At 38.1% G+C, this 16,879-nt stretch overlaps 1 protein-coding gene across 9 annotated transcripts in view; it reads left to right on the top strand.

Annotated features, from left to right (window-relative positions):
- The window catches only part of Cip4 (formin-binding protein 1-like Cip4), a 209,692-nt gene that overhangs the window by 170,253 nt on the left and 22,560 nt on the right, over positions 1-16,879 (top strand). For all 9 annotated transcript variants that reach the window (XM_065233923.1, XM_065233919.1, XM_065233922.1 and 6 more), the window contains exons 4-6: positions 5,274-5,709; positions 5,769-5,947; positions 6,019-6,208. In XM_065233923.1, the coding sequence (XP_065089995.1) occupies positions 5,274-5,709; positions 5,769-5,947; positions 6,019-6,208 (805 nt within the window). The remainder of the gene's footprint in view (positions 1-5,273; positions 5,710-5,768; positions 5,948-6,018; positions 6,209-16,879) is intronic.

Here is a 16,879-nt window from a genome sequence, read left to right as displayed (position 1 = left end):
AGTGCTTTCGGCGCGTGGCGTTGAACATTGTTCTCCAGTACACAACGAAAGGCTGCCTGCAAGAAGCGAGCTGCAGCCCACATGAGCATCCATAGAAGGAGGAAGAAGCCGTACCGCTATTGATCGGAATCAGTAGCTCTACGTGAGTCGCTGTAGGCCATCTATGCCAAGCGCGTCACCCTCGTTCCAAACAACATACAGCTCACCAGCCTCATCTGTGTTTAACACCCTAATAGCTCAGCATTACTCAACCATCACGACAAACGGTCCTTTTCAGAACCACCATAAATTTGTCAAAGAGTATGTTTTGGATATTTTTCAAGGTCATCAATCGGATGTCAGTTCCCATATACACATAGAGCTGGAATTAGGGCGTAACAGTTTTTGTAAACAATGACCTCTTTCTACGATGTCTTGAAAGGCAAGGCTCGCCCACGCAAATGAACATCACCATCAGATAGGGAAAGACTTCCCCTACCCGACGGTAAAGTTGGTTTACGTGGGCGTGCCTTGAATTCCGAAAAATCATCGAGAGGAGTAATTGTTTACAAAAGCTGTTACGTCTAATTCCAGCTCAGCTCTATCTAGATATGTTTAAATCTAACATACCATGTACTTTAAGGCAACATTGGGGGTGCAATTTAAAAAAAACCAAAGTCGGTCGCGGCATGAAAGTGGTCTGATGTTGATCCAGAGATGATGTATTTTAATCGATAGGATATAAGACCACGTAGTCCTACGTCACCATTGCGTACAACCCCATAGGGCTGTCCTTTGTAGTTTTTTTTTTCTGTGTGTATTATCTGGATTCTGTCACTTTGAAGAGTCATTAGGTGAATTTTAATGAAAATTTCAATTCCTCTAAGGTAATTTGAGGAGAATTGCGAAGAAATTCTACGGATAATAGCATGATATTAATGAGAAAAAAAATTCAAGGGGGTTCTTGGTGGTTAGACTAGAGCTCCAGGGAATATGTGGGAAGGTAATTGTGAGAAGAGTTCCAGGAGCAATTAAAGAAGATTTCTGAGTAGAATTTGTAGGTTGTTCTGTCTAGTCTAGTCTAGTCTAGTCTAGTCTACACATACACAGCCAGTACTTGAAAGAATCCTGGAAAATGATACATCTATCATTTTTCTTGTCATTATTAATGCCTGCTGCACATCAAGGATGTGAAACAAACAATAAAGCGGCCAGGCCTACTGTGTAGCGTTTAGTTAATTTTTGTGGAAGTGAATGTTTACCATGTCTACTTAATAAGTATAGACAGTGGTTAACATTTAATCCACAGGTAATCAAAGAGCGGGGACATACCGTACCAACCGCTCCGTATGCAGGATTTGAAAATAGGCTATATAAATCGTTGGGAGTGACAGAGCTAAGAAAGTTAATGTACACTCCTTGGTTGTCCGATCTCCTGGGATGGAACACAGGTATTTACCCCTTGTGTTCGAGCGTACAGTCCTCCCTCCGTACAAGCGTGGACGGCACCGCCCACCCACTGCCATCCCTCAATCGATCCAGCCGACCTCAGTCGAAGGACAACAGAGAGCGGTGTGCGGACGTAACCTATACGGAGGGAATGCTGTATTCGCCTAGGTTATAGCGCCCTTGCTCGCTACCATTTTCTTCTAGCGGTTGGGACTTGAGCACTAACTCTTGTCCTAGCCCTATATGGCATATGGTTATAGCGCCATTACTCGCTTTCTGAAAAGAGAAGAAGGGAAGGGAAGGAGAGGAAAAGGACTTGGGAAAAGGAAATGCGGAATTCCTTTCCTCATTAGTATTTGTATCGTCAACTTTTATGAAAACTATATAAATCATTTTTTCTTGGTCAGTGGTATTATTACGACATTTGAATAAGATTGTCTTATCATTTGTTATTCAAAATTTAATGTTATAATGATCAACATAGCTTTGGATTATCCAATATAAATCGGTAACACTGTCCTGCAACCGATGATTTTTCTAATCCGAAAACTAAAAGTTACGAAAAAGCACTTAGGCCTTCATTAAGTTCCACTTTCACGCGACGTTCAATGTTTCGCGGTTTGCTCTTTACGCATTGTTCAGGCTATCATAACAAGCTATGACCGACGTGACGATTGCTTAAGCCCTGGTTAAACAAGTAAACAAGTTATTAAAATGAAATCATGTTCCCGAAAGCAGTCAACAATGTATCTTAAACCGGATCAAGCGTGCGCCCTATTTTTCTAAACATTCCGACGCGTTCCGCCCAATATCTATCAATTACGTTTTTCTAGAATAGTAGCCTGGGATAAATCCTAATTCGACCGACACGTGTTTGTTGAAAAATTATATTCTGCCTAATATCAGTAGTCAGTAGTCATTAGGAAACCTGTTACTATATTACCACATATGTATCCTTCTTTCATGAATTTGTTTTACGAACATGATCTAACACAACCTTTTTCTATGACAAAACTATATTCTGATAAAATTGGATCATTGCCTAGACCAACTATTGAAACTAAAGAACAAAACAATTGGCCACGTGTCTGGAATAATATTAACTTAAAGAACCTGAACTCAAATGAAAAATCTATTCCTAATTTACTTTATAATAGGAAAATTGATCACAGAGCTCATTTGTATCGCATAGGTATTGCTGACAACCCTAATTGCTTATCATGCGGATTCCTCGAAGATCTTGAGCATATATTTTGTAAACGTTTTTCGGTCAATCAGTCATGGAACTATTTTATTAGACATTTACTAAACAGATTTGATCCTCGTTTAATGCGCTTCTTAACCTTTTCCAGTTTGATAGCTTCAACCTTAGAAGAGTTTAGCAGGGATGACAAAATTATGATTCTAAGAAAATATGTTCAGTTTAGTCAATATATTTTGGAAACAGAACGACATATGATCTCCTTGCCTAGCTTCAAATTCTTCTTAGAAATAAATGCCTGTAATTAGTTTAGAATAGCTTAGCTTGTAAGACATGTTTATATGTTAGGATTAGAATAAAGATTTTATAAAAAAAAAACAGACTAATTTTGACACATTTGATTGATGCAATTTTTCATTCGTTCATTTATTGTATGTACTGTATGTATCTACAATCACACTCGTGTCTGGCAGTGGTCTGGCAGTGGTATTATGTATAAAATCTACCTGTATACGAGAAGAAGCGAATTTTGAGTTTGCTTAAACGGTTGTGCAGTTTACTCATAAATCGGAAATAGTTCAGGAACTCAGCGATGAGTAAATTTGCTCATGTTTCTGCAGGATTTCCAGGAAAAAAAATTCCCGAATATGAGAAAAGTAAAGATTGGATTCTCTCAGTCTTCATAGACTAGAGAAAAACTTTGCCATTTTTTTTTTTGAGTTTTTCCAACGGAAAACATGAGGCAAATTTACTCATCGCTGAGTTTCTGCACTCTTTGCGATTATGAGCAAACTGAACTCAAATTTAAGTTGATCTCATTGGCCGTGCGGGATAGTCCTGAGAATCCAAGAAATCATGGAAAAGCTCGCTACTTAATTCTGGCGGAATATTTCCCCGTTTGAATTGGTCAATGACATTTCAAACGGCTGCCATGCCACGTGTGTTTGTTTACAATCTAACTCCCACTGTCTGGCAGTGGCATTATGTATGAAATAAGTTCTTATGAACGCAAGAAGCTTGGACCCGGGAGTTAGACCGTAGCTCAAATAGCCTCTAGATAAAAGATTGACGGGTATTTAGTAATTTAAATGATCGTCTCAATTTAGAGGGATAAGTCCTGTCCAATCTTCCTAATCTTGTATTTTTTAAATGGCTGCATCTTTGAATATTTCTGATTCCTCCTGGGCTAAAACTCATAATGATGAACAAAATTCCACTAGAGTTATATCATTGCTGAGATCCAGAGACCACGTCCGGGCCGCAGGCCACACGCTGGGAAGTGCTGTTATAGAGGAAAGAGGAACTAAAAGGCAAATAAACTTAGCTGAACGTTGCTGCGCTTTATTCGGAACGGAGGGCACCTCATGCAATGGAAAGGGAAGGATTTGATGATTTTCACTTAATGCACTTTTCAACACAACTTCTGTACATTCAATTAACACTTTTTAACACTGAAATTGTAAATTTTCCACATTTTCACAAGAGTAGAATTTGTAGGTTGTTCTGTGAAAAAAAAAATCATTGGTACCAGGATTCCATGTCCAATTTTAATGAATACCCGTTCCAAATAAGTTTGTTGGAATAATTTCAAGACAGTTCTGATCATGGTGGATATAACATGGTGATGTAGCTTTGTCAATATATGGGCGAGGAAAAGTGAGGTTTTAGAGCAAATTGTGAACAAACTCGGTCACTCCTCCATACAAAAATCCACATGGCTGAATCATGAATTTGACAAATTAGAACACCAATTTGTTTTCACCTTGGTGCTGATGAGAATTTCATGGAAATTTTGAGAAATATTCTAAAGTTATTGAATTCATGTATTCTTCCAATATAATGTTGGGGCAAATTCCAAAGATATTCTGAGAAGTGAAATCAAAAAAGAGTTACATGGCAATTTCGAAATGCATTCGAACGGAATAGATTTTTGAGGGTACAAGAATACTATGAAGAGTTACAAAGAATTTCCTGGGATAATTCCAATGGTATTCGTGAAAAAAATCTAGAGATTTCTGAGGACAATTGTTTGAAGTGAATTATCAAAAGACTTCAGTAAAGATTAATGCTAAGCATAAATGATGAAGGATATTACTGAGATGAAATTCATGCGATTTGTAAGAAAATGTCATGCAAATTTGAAATATAATTGAATGGACACTTTGGCGAATTCTTGGAAAAGTAATTATAAATTCGAAGAGAATTTTCGGAGAAAATATATAGTTTTAGTGTTCTGTAGAGAATCTGTGGACTGATCTGCAGATTTCTGTGAAGGAGAATTATTTTAAGGAAATTTTTGAGAACATTAAAAAAATCCTGTTAAGAATTAATTCCATTCGCTGATCTATGGCAGATACGCGTATTTAGTTTGAAATGTGTGACTTCTTCAGTGACTGTCAAGGATAAGCTATTAAGAGGAAATTCATAATCCTTCCCTCTTTCTTCACCACTATTTAGAGTCTTCAATACTATTTTATCGTTTTATTCACACTAATCCAATCAATGCAATCCTATACCATTGAATTTACTGGTAGAATTATTATCCAAATCAAAAAAAAAGTCTAACAAATGCCCTTCAACTTTTTGAGACGGTCTTCTTAAATACAAGAATCTTCGATGCTAATTTCCACCCCCACATCCACAGGTTCTCCTCGTTCCAAGCGTTCAAATGCGTCCTCAAAGAGGTGGCGGACCTGGCCGGTCAGCGGGAAGTCGTCGCCGAAAACCTCCAGCTACAGGTCCTCCAAGGCATCAGTCTATTGGCCAAAAATCTGCGCGATGAGCGCAAAAAGTCCCTCAACGACGGCGCCCTACGCACACAGAACCTAACCAGTCAGATAGCGGCCCTGGAACGGGCGAAACGAAACTACGAGAAAGCGTTCCGTGAGGCAGAAAAGTCCATCGAAAGCTACCAGAAAGCAGATGCCGACCTGAACCTGAGCAGGGCGGAGGTGGAAAAGCAGCGAAACAACATGAACATCCGCTGCGGTCAGTCGGAGGATGCGAAAAACGAATACGCCAACCAGCTGCAGAAGACGAACAAACTGCAGCAGACGCACTTCGAAACGTCGTTGCCAGAGGTGAGAGGATGCGGGGAGTGTGAAACAAGATTTTCGATTTACGATCATGTCATTGACAGGTTTTCAACCGATTACAAGAGCTCGACGAGAAGAGAACACGAGGACTGAAGGAATTCATCAAAGGTGCAGCGGACGTCGAATCGGCGGTGGCTCCCATCATTGCGAGGTGCCTCGAGGGCATGGTCAAAGCAGCGGATGCCATCAACGAGAAGGAAGACTCGCTAAAAGTCATAGAAAAGTAAGTCGGAATCGAAATTGAAAGTTTGTAACAGTCAAGGTAATGGATTAATGTTTCGCTCTTCGAAAAAGGTATCAATCCGGCTTTCAACCTCCCGGGGATTTGCCATTCGAGGATCTCTCGAAAGCGGACTCGGACACCTCCAACAACTCGCAGAACTACACCTCCACCAGCGGACTGAACCACCTCACGGCGAAGGGTACCACCACGAACAAGCTGAAAAAGCGGGTTGGACTCTTCGGAATTTTCGCCAGCAACAAGGTAAGGCATGCGTGTGTGTGTGTGTTTGTGAGTGATGCTATATTTTTTGAGTTCGGCTTACCAGAGGCTTTCGATATATTTAAACCAACAATTTATTTATGAAAATCTAAATGTTGTCCATCTCTGTACATGTATAAACCAGAAAGCATCAAATCTGTGCCCGGTAGAAGTTGAATTAGCTGTGATTTCAATGCAAGAGAACTGCAATTCAGCTAGGAAAATGCAAATTAATTGTGTCCTTTCTCCGCGAAACAAAACTAGTAGCATATAATCCCCTTTCCAAAATTTGCCAACGACCTACAAAACTAGTTTCCCTCCATCCATTCCTTACTCCAATAACTATTTTATTGCTGATTTAGATTCCCCACCAAAACAAAGCAGGAAAGAGGTTGTAATAGTGGAACGTCGTAAAATTAGCTATCTATAATTGACTGTTGTCGGTCCCGAGAGAAAGAGGGCGCAAAAAAGGAAGCAATCATAGGGGGTTGGTCTTTGAGCACGCGAGCTAAGAAATCGTTCATGTGGAACGCAAAGAAACATTCCAAGCGAAGAAGAGATTCAAACTATGGCTCGCTATCATTCAGTGTCGCATTTCTACCGTTACGAGCTGATAAGAAGGTTGTGAGAGTTTTGTAAGGTATAAAAACAAGCTGACAATAGCCTGTTAGGGATATTGGGAGGGGGAACTCGATCGATCTTATCTGGCTTTGCATACCAACCATATTTGTTTGTAGACTTTTTTTTTGATCGCTTGACGAAAATAAACATCAACCTAAAAGCCTTTCTGTTTACATTCAATCTCTTCCATTTTTGTGCCGGACTTTGGCCATGTATCTGTGTTTCGGTTCCGTTTGGCGTGATGCGCGTGAAATGTATGATGTTCGACTAACCTGAATCACGTGATAACATGAAAACAAAACTCGACCCGACATCATATGCAACTGACAACTGTTGTTTCGAAACATTGTGAGTATTCCCATCGCTGAGTAATGTGTGTGTGTGCGTAAAACAAACTGGTATCGAAAAAAAAAACGCTGAAATACATAAATTGCACTTCTCGCTTAACGCTGATAACAAGCAAGCCAATACAACTTGCAGTGTAGGGTACTGCTCTCAGTTACACATCTATACAGACTCAGATACATGTCACCACATAAACAGACTTAAACTTCAGACAAACGCTTTCTTTGCTGTGATTTTTGCTCCTTATTGCTTTATCGCCCTTTGATTCACTTTTACTGGACATGAACGCATAGGAATTGTTACTGCCGAACGCGCTATCTTACTTTTTTATGATATAGGCACCAGTCCGTTTCCATACATGCTAGTGTTTCATCTCTTCCTCTCGTGCGTAGAATGCAAAACATTGTTGTGTACAGTATAATGTTTGGGATTGTTTGACTTTTTTTTCGCTGATGATATAATCACTCAACAAACCGAGCACGTGTTTTGGTGAGGGTTTTCTGGTGATTTTTAACGATTCTTACTTTGATGGCTTTTTCCCTAGTTGCACAATTATTCGTCACTTCTGGATTGTTATCGGTTGACCCCAAATAGGAATCTACGCGGAAAAGTTGATCCAGCCAACTTTTTCTTCGACGTACCTATTCACCTTTGATCCAATTTCTGCTTCACGTTTCAGTCTGGTGTACTGATTTTACTCTATCTCAAACGTTTTTCCGAAAATTTCCATTTCGTCAGCGACGAAAATGAGCTGGCTGGATTTATTGAAGATGGAGCTCCACAAGTTAAAATCCGCACGTTGCAAACCACCTTCTAGCACTAGCACAATTTTGAACAAGGAGGCAGGAAAGAGATCATAGTCTTGTAAAAGTCCTCTGTGTATTTCAAACGAGTCTGATAAACGCATCCGATATCTTCAGACTGTATTGTATAGCATTCAGCGTAGTCTTGATCAATCTGGCCAATTTTCCTGGAAAATCGCTCTTCACAGTCTACAGTATTGTAAGCTCGCGTGAAGTGAGTCTCCGTGCAAATCAAATGGAGAGTCACGGTGATACTTGTCAATTCACCAATAGTATATTGGATTCAGCCTTTTCACTCCTCGGGTAGCTACAGCAGTCGACTAAACTTATTTACATAGTTTCCGCTCCTATGTAATCCTTCCCAGCTGCCTTATTGGGCTTTTAGTTGTTAGATGGCATCACTTATCGTGGGAGTTGCCTTGTCATGTCACCCTCGTTCATTGTACCAATGAAGTAATCCCTCCTGCATTCATGGTTCCTGGCTCAGCGGCATTCAGGTGTTCATCGTAATGCTGCGAATGCTGTTGTCAAATTTTGATCATCTCAAGATACCTTCAACCTTACCCACTTACCCCTTTAACTTTTTGTAAAACTTCTGCGTCTCCTAAGAACGACACAAGTGCTTCAATTCTTCACACTCTAGCTTCTCTAGGAGACGATTGTTATCCTGCAAAATTTGAGTTTGCTATCTTCGATTACACTAGTTTACAGCATTTTTGAACTCAGTAAGGTGATGATCATTTCCAATGCAAAATCCTACGCTGAATTCAATGCCGTGGTCAGAAAAAATTAAAGTAGAGCCATTTTTGAGATATACAAAAATTTTGATTTTTTGAATTTTGGACAAAAGTACGATTACTAAAATGTCAATATCTTTGAAACTAGTGCACCAATTTTAAATCTTTTTTTATGAAAATGAAGCTAAATAAATTTGCTATCGTTCACTAGAATATTATGTCTAAATTAAAACTTTAATTTTGAAGTCATTTAAAAATTTACAGCATTTTTTTTATTTTTTCTGCGAATTTTCCATAAAAATCTTGTTTTAATCAACATTTTTAATGGGATAAAAAGATTCGAAAAATCATTCCATAATTTATTCTTAAAGTCCATTAAAAACCGGAGAAAATGAGCCTTTAATGGATGAAATCGGTTGGAAATTGTCGAAGTTATGAGCATTTTTGTAAAACACTTAAAAATGTTGCTGAAATACAACAGCTTTAGAGTTCCTTTTCTAGGTGTCGTTGTAAGCATCCAAATCGCATGTAAAGTTTTCATGGGAGATTATTTTCTCTACATATCAATTTGATTAAGGCATATCAGGATTTAAAACCGAGTGGATACAAAAGAAATTTATTTAGGTTTTATTAAAAATGATTGAGAATCGAATGACTTTGTCTTCGATGTTTTGAACTTGTTTCTCGAATCAGAAACCAGCCATAGTCACCCATCATTGCTTCATCCCAAAACCCTTGGTAACGACGTTCCATCATCTTCATTTGTTGGTGAAAACGTTCGCCGTGCTCATCACTCTCGTCACCAAGATTTTCCGGGAAAAAATCCATGTGAGAATGTAGGAAATGTATCTTCAAAGACATATTCACACCTGTGTTCAGTGAAATAAAATGATTTGAAATTAATTATATGTAACAAACACAATATTTTTGATTTATACCTATTTTCTCATAATTTTTGAGCAATTCATCGACGGCTTCCTCATAATCTGGGCTTCTGAAATTTCCTAAAAAGGTTGTGACAACACGCTGGAACGATTTCCACGCTTCTTCCTCATCTGGTGTCAAAACTGTATTGAATGCGGAATCATTGAGCAGTTTTTTGATCTGTGGGCCAACAAATACACCTTCCTTTATCTTTGCGTCAGATAAATCTGGAAATACTGATTTCAAGTACTGGAATGCCGGCCCTTCTTTTTGCAACGCTTTGACGAAATTTTTGAATAGCCCAAGTTTTATGTATTATGCGTTCTTTTACCACAAGAGGATCATTTTTAACGTTGTCTTTACCAATTGTGAAATTATCCCGTTTTGGCCAATCTTTTCGGACGTAGTGTTCCTTACGAGCTCGACTGTCCCATTTACACAAAAAAACTCATATATTTTGTGTATCCCTGTTGCAATCCAGTCAACATGGCAACCACTTTAAGATCGGAACAAATTTTCCAATTGTGTTGATTGTAATTTATCAAATTGAGCAATAGAGCCATTGATTCATACGTTTCCTTCATATTAACGGCATGAGCTAATGGAATAGAAGGTTTCTCATTCCCTTGATGCAGTAAAACGGCTTTCAAGCTCAACTTGCTGCTATCGATGAATAAACGCCATTCAGCTGGATCATATGGCTCACCAAACTCTTCAAACAAGCCGTTTACGTCATGGCAAAAACATGCCTTGTCCTTTGTAGAATAATATTTGTCAAATTTCTTGTGACGATTCCTGTGACAAGAAATTTTGACCTCCTTGCTCAGCATGTTGTGTTCTTTCAAGCGTGATGCCAGCAATTCGGATTTCTCCTTCGATAAGTCGAGATCTCGCACCAAATCATTAAATTCGGATTGTGTAAACAGTTTTGGGTTTCTTTCCAATTCCACCTCGAAGTCTTCCTCGCATTTCTCCTTGAATTCCTCCTCACTTTTTGTAACGGTCGATTCAACAGAGGGCGCTCGTTTCCGCTTCGGATAAACAGGATACGGGACCGAACTTGAATGTGGAACAGGTGTTGTATTGTCATAGAAGCCACTTGTGGATACTCAACTGTTTTGTGACGTCCTTGTTGCTTAACTTTTGTCAAGCAGAAATAACAATCCGTTGCATGACAAAACGGTCGACGCCATATGGTGGGCATGTCAAAGGACAAATAGCGACTGACAGATAACAAATAAGTGAGTTAGTAAGTAAGACATTAACACTTATCAAAAATAGATGAAGTAAGATAATGTCGATCAGGAAAGAACAAAGCACTACCATGCTGTACATAAATTGTTTATATGAAAGTTATTCAAAAAATCAATTTACCTTGCGTCTGACATCCACCTAGCCAAGCACGTTTTGCACGAACTACATAATACTTTTGGAATCCACGGTTCGTCAAAGTCTCCAGGATCAATTTTAAAATAAAGCCTGTATGCAGTTTGCAACGAAGCAGTGAAATTGACCGATTTTGTAAATATATAGTTGCCACACGCGTAACAAAACTTTTGAGGATCATTTTTACACTTGAATTCACGTTTTGTCGTATACATCGTTAAGCAATGTTAAAGAATGAAAGCTGTCAAATTGAGTTGGTTGCGTTAGGTTCTCGCCGAGCGGTCTCACAAACACTAGCGTAAATTATATTGTTGAAAATATCCCATTTAATTTTGCGTGACAGCTGGTAGTGTTAGTGAAATGCACCGTATGCGTACACGTCCGCAGAAAGGCTTACTGGAAGTGGTGCATGAACCTAGGAGCGGGACAACGGCCAATCTTGGAACATTCAATTTCCATGATTTTACAAAAAATGTCATAACTTCGACAATTTCCAACCGATTTCATCCATTAAAGGCTCATTTTCTCCAGTTTTTAATGGACTTTAAGAATAAATTATGGAATGATTTTTCGAATCTTTTTATCCCATTAAAAATGTTGATTAAAACAAGATTTTTATGGAAAATTAGCAGGAAAAATAAAAAAAAATGCTGTAAATTTTTAAATGACTTCAAAATTAAAGTTTTAATTAAGACATAATATTCTAGTGAACGATAGCAAATTTATTTAGCTTCATTTTCATAAAAAAAGATTTAAAATTGGTGCACTAGTTTCAAAGATATTGACATTTTAGTAACCGTACTTTTGTCCAAAATTCAAAAAATCAAAATTTTTGTGTGTCTAAAAAATGGCTCTACTTTAATTTTTTCTGACCACGGCATTGAATTCAGCGTAGGATTTTGCATTAGAAACGTTGGTCAACCACTAAAGTTCACACTTTTTATGTTGTTTTGTAAACTAGTGTTACAGATTACGATTAATATCTGTTTGTATCGCTTCACATTGGATCCCTTGCTGCAACATCATCGCCTGCACTGCATTTTTGTCGTCATCGAACCATTCGTTTCGTCGTTTTCTTTCCACGAACCCAAAATGGCACCTTCTGCTGCACTTTTGATGGCTGATTTGCATGCGTTGACACCATTCCAGCATTCCTCAGGAGGGGCTTCAGTACGCTCTTCCTAATCAGGCAACACAGCTTCGAGGTTTTGCGCGTAGTCGTCTGTTGTGACTTTGGGTAGCTTATGTACCGAGTGTTGGCGCACTTTTACCATCCGAAACGATATTTGAACCGTGATAGTTCATAACTTCGATCATATCTGAGAACTGCCTCCCTTCAATCAGAACGTCGCCGACTTGTAATACTGTCCGTTGTGGGGATCTCCAGGTGTGCGAAACAGGCGGTTTACTTCCTGGAAAAAACATGGAATTCTCAGCGAGTTTTAAAATTATCCTACTAAGACAATTTTTATGTATTAAAGTACGTCAAGCAATTCGACAGTGAGCATGCATAAGAGCGTAAACGCGATGATCGATTCTCTTCGTCGATTTTCTCTTTTGTTAATTCGCTAGATTGAACGTTTCTCGGTGCGTTTGCTGTTGTTTTTGATAGCCAATACAACCTGTTACAACTCTGCATTGAACAACTTATAGAAAATTGTTTCTCTTAGCTGTAGCAATGCATAGAGAAAATCGATGAAGAGAATCGATCATCGCGTATACGCCCTTATGCTCACTGTCGAATTATCTTGCAAAATGTTCAAGGATTAGAAACTGTTGTGATAATTTCAAAAGAATTCTGAGGAGAATTCCAACTGAGCTCTGGAAACAATAGTGAGGAAAACTTCAAGGCAAATCTGAGGATTGCTTACAAGGTAGTTCTGAGGAACATCAGATTCCACGTGAAACCTAAGGAGAATCCCACGGTAATTTAAGTAGAATTCCAAGGGAATCCTTAGTAGGATATTTTATTAAAAGTTCAAAAGAAATTTCACAAAGAATTCTGGGAATAATTCATTGACAATCCAGAGGAGAGTTCCATGAGGATTATGAGAATAATTTCAGACAAAAGAAATTCTGAGTATAATTAAAAAAAAAAACAATCAGGGAACCCGAAGCATCCTTCGCATTTTCGGAGAATATTTAGCGTCTGCTTAGCAGGATTACTATTAAATATGAGGAGAATTGCAGAACAACTTCAACGGAATTTGGAGGAGTCTCACTCACTCACTCATGTACAGGCATAGAAAATCAGTTACATTCATTTACATTCAATTGCCACTTTTTTATCAACATAATTCCGTAAAATGATGTATAAAGCTTTTGTAGGTTTTGATATCAGCTACAACTTTTGTCAATAACTCAAATATGTATCTCTTATATATGACGAACCAGAGCGAACAGAATCCACCATTGTTTTTTAGTGAATGCAAATTACATTCACTGAAAAATATTAACAGGTTCTACCCGCTCTTGTTCGTCATGCATAAGAGATACAAATTTGAGTTATTGACAAAAGCTAATATCAAAATCTACAAAAGCTTCATGTATCATTTTACGGAATTCTGTTGATGAAAAAAGTTAGTGGCAAATGAATGTAAATGAATGTATGAAATGAATGTATATGATTTTCCATGCCTGCTCATTAGAGTGATGCAAAATTTGAAATTTTCGCTCCACAATACTTAAACGATTCCAAATCGGATCCTGACTAACCTCTCAAAATTTGAACCCATTTGGTGAGAAACTGAGATGGCACAAACCATTTGAAGTTTGTATGGGAATTACTATGGTAAAACCAAGATTTTTGTTCATGTCTATCTAATAATTCGCCACATCGGTCTGCTTCAAAAGCTTTCAACTTTACTTATAGGAAATTTTCCCAGCTACAACTTTGCTCAAGACCACTTTTTGATTAAATACAAGGATCGAAAGTTATTAATGGTTCAATGCACTGATGTCTTATGATCATGCTCAATCAACTGCTCAGCAGGCAACATTGGTGTTTCTGCGCGTTGAATAGGACACAAATATTACGGCTACTATGTCACACTGTAAAATACAGTGTTGCCCTCAGAGCAGCTGCTTGATCATGTCATAAGTTTACCAATCGCTTAAATAATTAATAACTATTTCCTGTCTCGTTTAACATAGAAACGATCTTCAGCAAAGTTGTAGCTGAGAAAATTTTCTATAAGAATAGCTATCGAGCTGTTTTGCAGCTCAATATCGAAAAAGACTAGAAGGCAATGAACAAAAAGTTGAAATTTCCCATAGTAATTTACAAGTAAACTTCAAATGGTTTGTGCGAAGTCTGTTTCTAACCAAATGAGATGTAACTTTTGGAAGCTAATCACGACCCGATTTGAAACCATTTAAGCACTGTGGAGCGAAAAAGTCAAATTTTGCATCAGTCTACTGCTCGTGTATCCTCCAAACCCCTAGGTGTGCATGGGACCAACTTGAAAGATTTCCATCCTGGGCGGCTGCACGTTTTTGCCTTGATCTTAAGTAAAAATTGGAGGAGTATTCCCAAGCAATTCTGAGGATAGTTTTAATGGAATTCCGAAGAAAATGTTAAGGGAATTGACTTCCCAGGAGAGTTCCAACGAATTGTTGAGGAAATTCAAGAGAAGACTTAGAATAGTTTCAAGGGAATTTATAGTAGGATATTTTAAATACCGGTGATATTTTTTTTAGATAGTTCAAAAATAACTCCAAGGGAATTTTGAGGAGTATTTCAATGAATTAATGGGATCACTCCAAGAGACTTCTGAGCTGAATTCAGAGGGAATTTCAGGGATTCTTCAATGGGAAGTTCACGTGAATACTTAGCCAATGCTAAGAAGAATTCCAAGATAATTTTCAGGAGATTTCTTCAGGGAAGTTCCTGGCAATACTGTGAGAATTATTAGGAATTTTAAAGCTAATTCACAGGATGTTCTGTAGAGAATTTCTAGAGAATTAAGGATCAAATTATATGGGAATACCAGAGAGAAAGAATTCCAAGATAAACTCTTAGTAAATACTTATTTATTGTAAATTCTTGAAGAAATTTTAAATAAATCCTATGAAGAAAGTTTCAAGGGTGATTTATAGTATATTTTTGTGATCACACAGGAAAAGATCTGGATCTAGGATTCGGGAAAAAATTAAAATTTCTGATAGCATAGCATAGCATAAACCAGGTTGCACAATGTCGTAGGTGATACGAGCTCCAAACTATTGTTAAGAAGAAGACCCACCTTCATCCGTTGCTGTTAGATAGTAATTTGTGATTAATTACTACCTTTAGGATAAAGGATGTTTCTCCCTCCAACAAACCAGAGCTGTCCTGGCCACGTCCTTGCAACTGATGGGGAAAGGTGAGGAATGTTAGTCCGACACTTACTTAAGAGAGATGCAGAGAACTCTACGACCCCTCATAAGTGTCACGGGAAGGGTGGATTTCTGTTAGTAGGGAGGGTAAGCCATAGGATACGCCCAGCTGGCGTTGCTGGTAATCGTTATATCAAGCATTTAATAAATAGAAACTGTAAGTAGTTTATCTGTCCGTTGTTGCTGCCCATTACCTAAACATATTATTCAAAACAGTCTTTAGATTTTGTCACTTCACGTCATTTTCGCAGCGCAGCCTTCTTCGATCTGGGAAATAATTCTGATGCTTGTATATTTTTTATGAGATCTGATGCATAGAAAAGTTTTTATGACCTTGATCATGAAAAATCTTCATAATCCGGGAGTCAAAAAATGTGGACTCTGATCAATATTCTGGACATGGAAGAATTGCGAAAATTTTGTAACATAAGAAGTTTATTTATATTTTATAACTATCAGAAATATTGGAAATGTTTTTAAGATTGCGATCCTTAACTGGATTATTATTATAGCACTTTATCAAGATCTTCATTAGGCAAATTGTTGACTTCGAAACATTTTGAGATCTTAGTCAAATTTCGTATAAATATGTCGAAGTTTGTAAAATCCTGGACCTAAATTCTCGTGTGTGGCTCTTAAGTTGCTGTTTTACCCAAAATAACATAGTTTTTATCTCTTAGCCAACCTGAACATTGAGATCTCCGATATCAATTTTGATAACATGGCTTTTGATAACATAGCCATCACATAATCATTTGCAAAATGGTATTTCTTTTCTCACTCATACGCTCTCAATATCACGCGTTATTGTTTCCAATGATCGAAATATCATGGTTGATGTTGATTTTACAAGCTCCTTTGATATTGAATAGTCTCCACAACATTGTAGCTGAGAGTTGACTCGACACACTCCGTTGCAAATCGTTTTCGGAGAAAGAGAAAATACAGTTTGCCTTCTCTCTTTACTCTTCAACCATGCCAATGCCAAACACGAAGTTACTGCTACCAGCAATCTTCGGGGCGCGTTCGGGCTTAAAGCAAAAATCTGGAAACTCAAACTCACCACAGTTTGAAGAGAATTGTAGCTGGTAATTTTTGTTAGCTAGATAAGGCGCACGCGAATTCACTTTTCTTTCCGTTCGATATGCCAAAAAGAATCCCAATGGCGTTTCAATGGCTAATAGGCCCGAGAAAACCCGTAGGGCAAATTGAGCCGCCAGAAACAGTTTTGCGTTTTCAACAATAAACGAATATTTCGCAACCCCTTATCAGTACTAACTATGCATATGGAAAGGTAAATACATTTGGAAGCCATCTGTAATAATAACATTCCGTTTGGTGCTAAACTGCGTTATATTGAGAAAGACTAAGTGCGGGTTGTGCTTAATAGGCCGGGAATGGGGAGTTAAACCCTATTTCCCAAGAAATTACATTCTGCTTTAAAAAATGCTTCCTGTAATGTGGCTTCTTAAGATACATGT

The sequence above is a fragment of the Ochlerotatus camptorhynchus genome, unplaced genomic scaffold, assembly GCF_037179485.1.
Source record: "Ochlerotatus camptorhynchus isolate MF236.1 unplaced genomic scaffold, CSIRO-AGI_Acam_v1.1 ptg000423l, whole genome shotgun sequence".
In the NCBI taxonomy this organism is placed as follows: domain Eukaryota; kingdom Metazoa; phylum Arthropoda; class Insecta; order Diptera; family Culicidae; genus Ochlerotatus; species Ochlerotatus camptorhynchus.
Note: the sequence above shows the minus strand (reverse complement) of the source record. Positions and strands in the feature narration are given on the sequence as shown.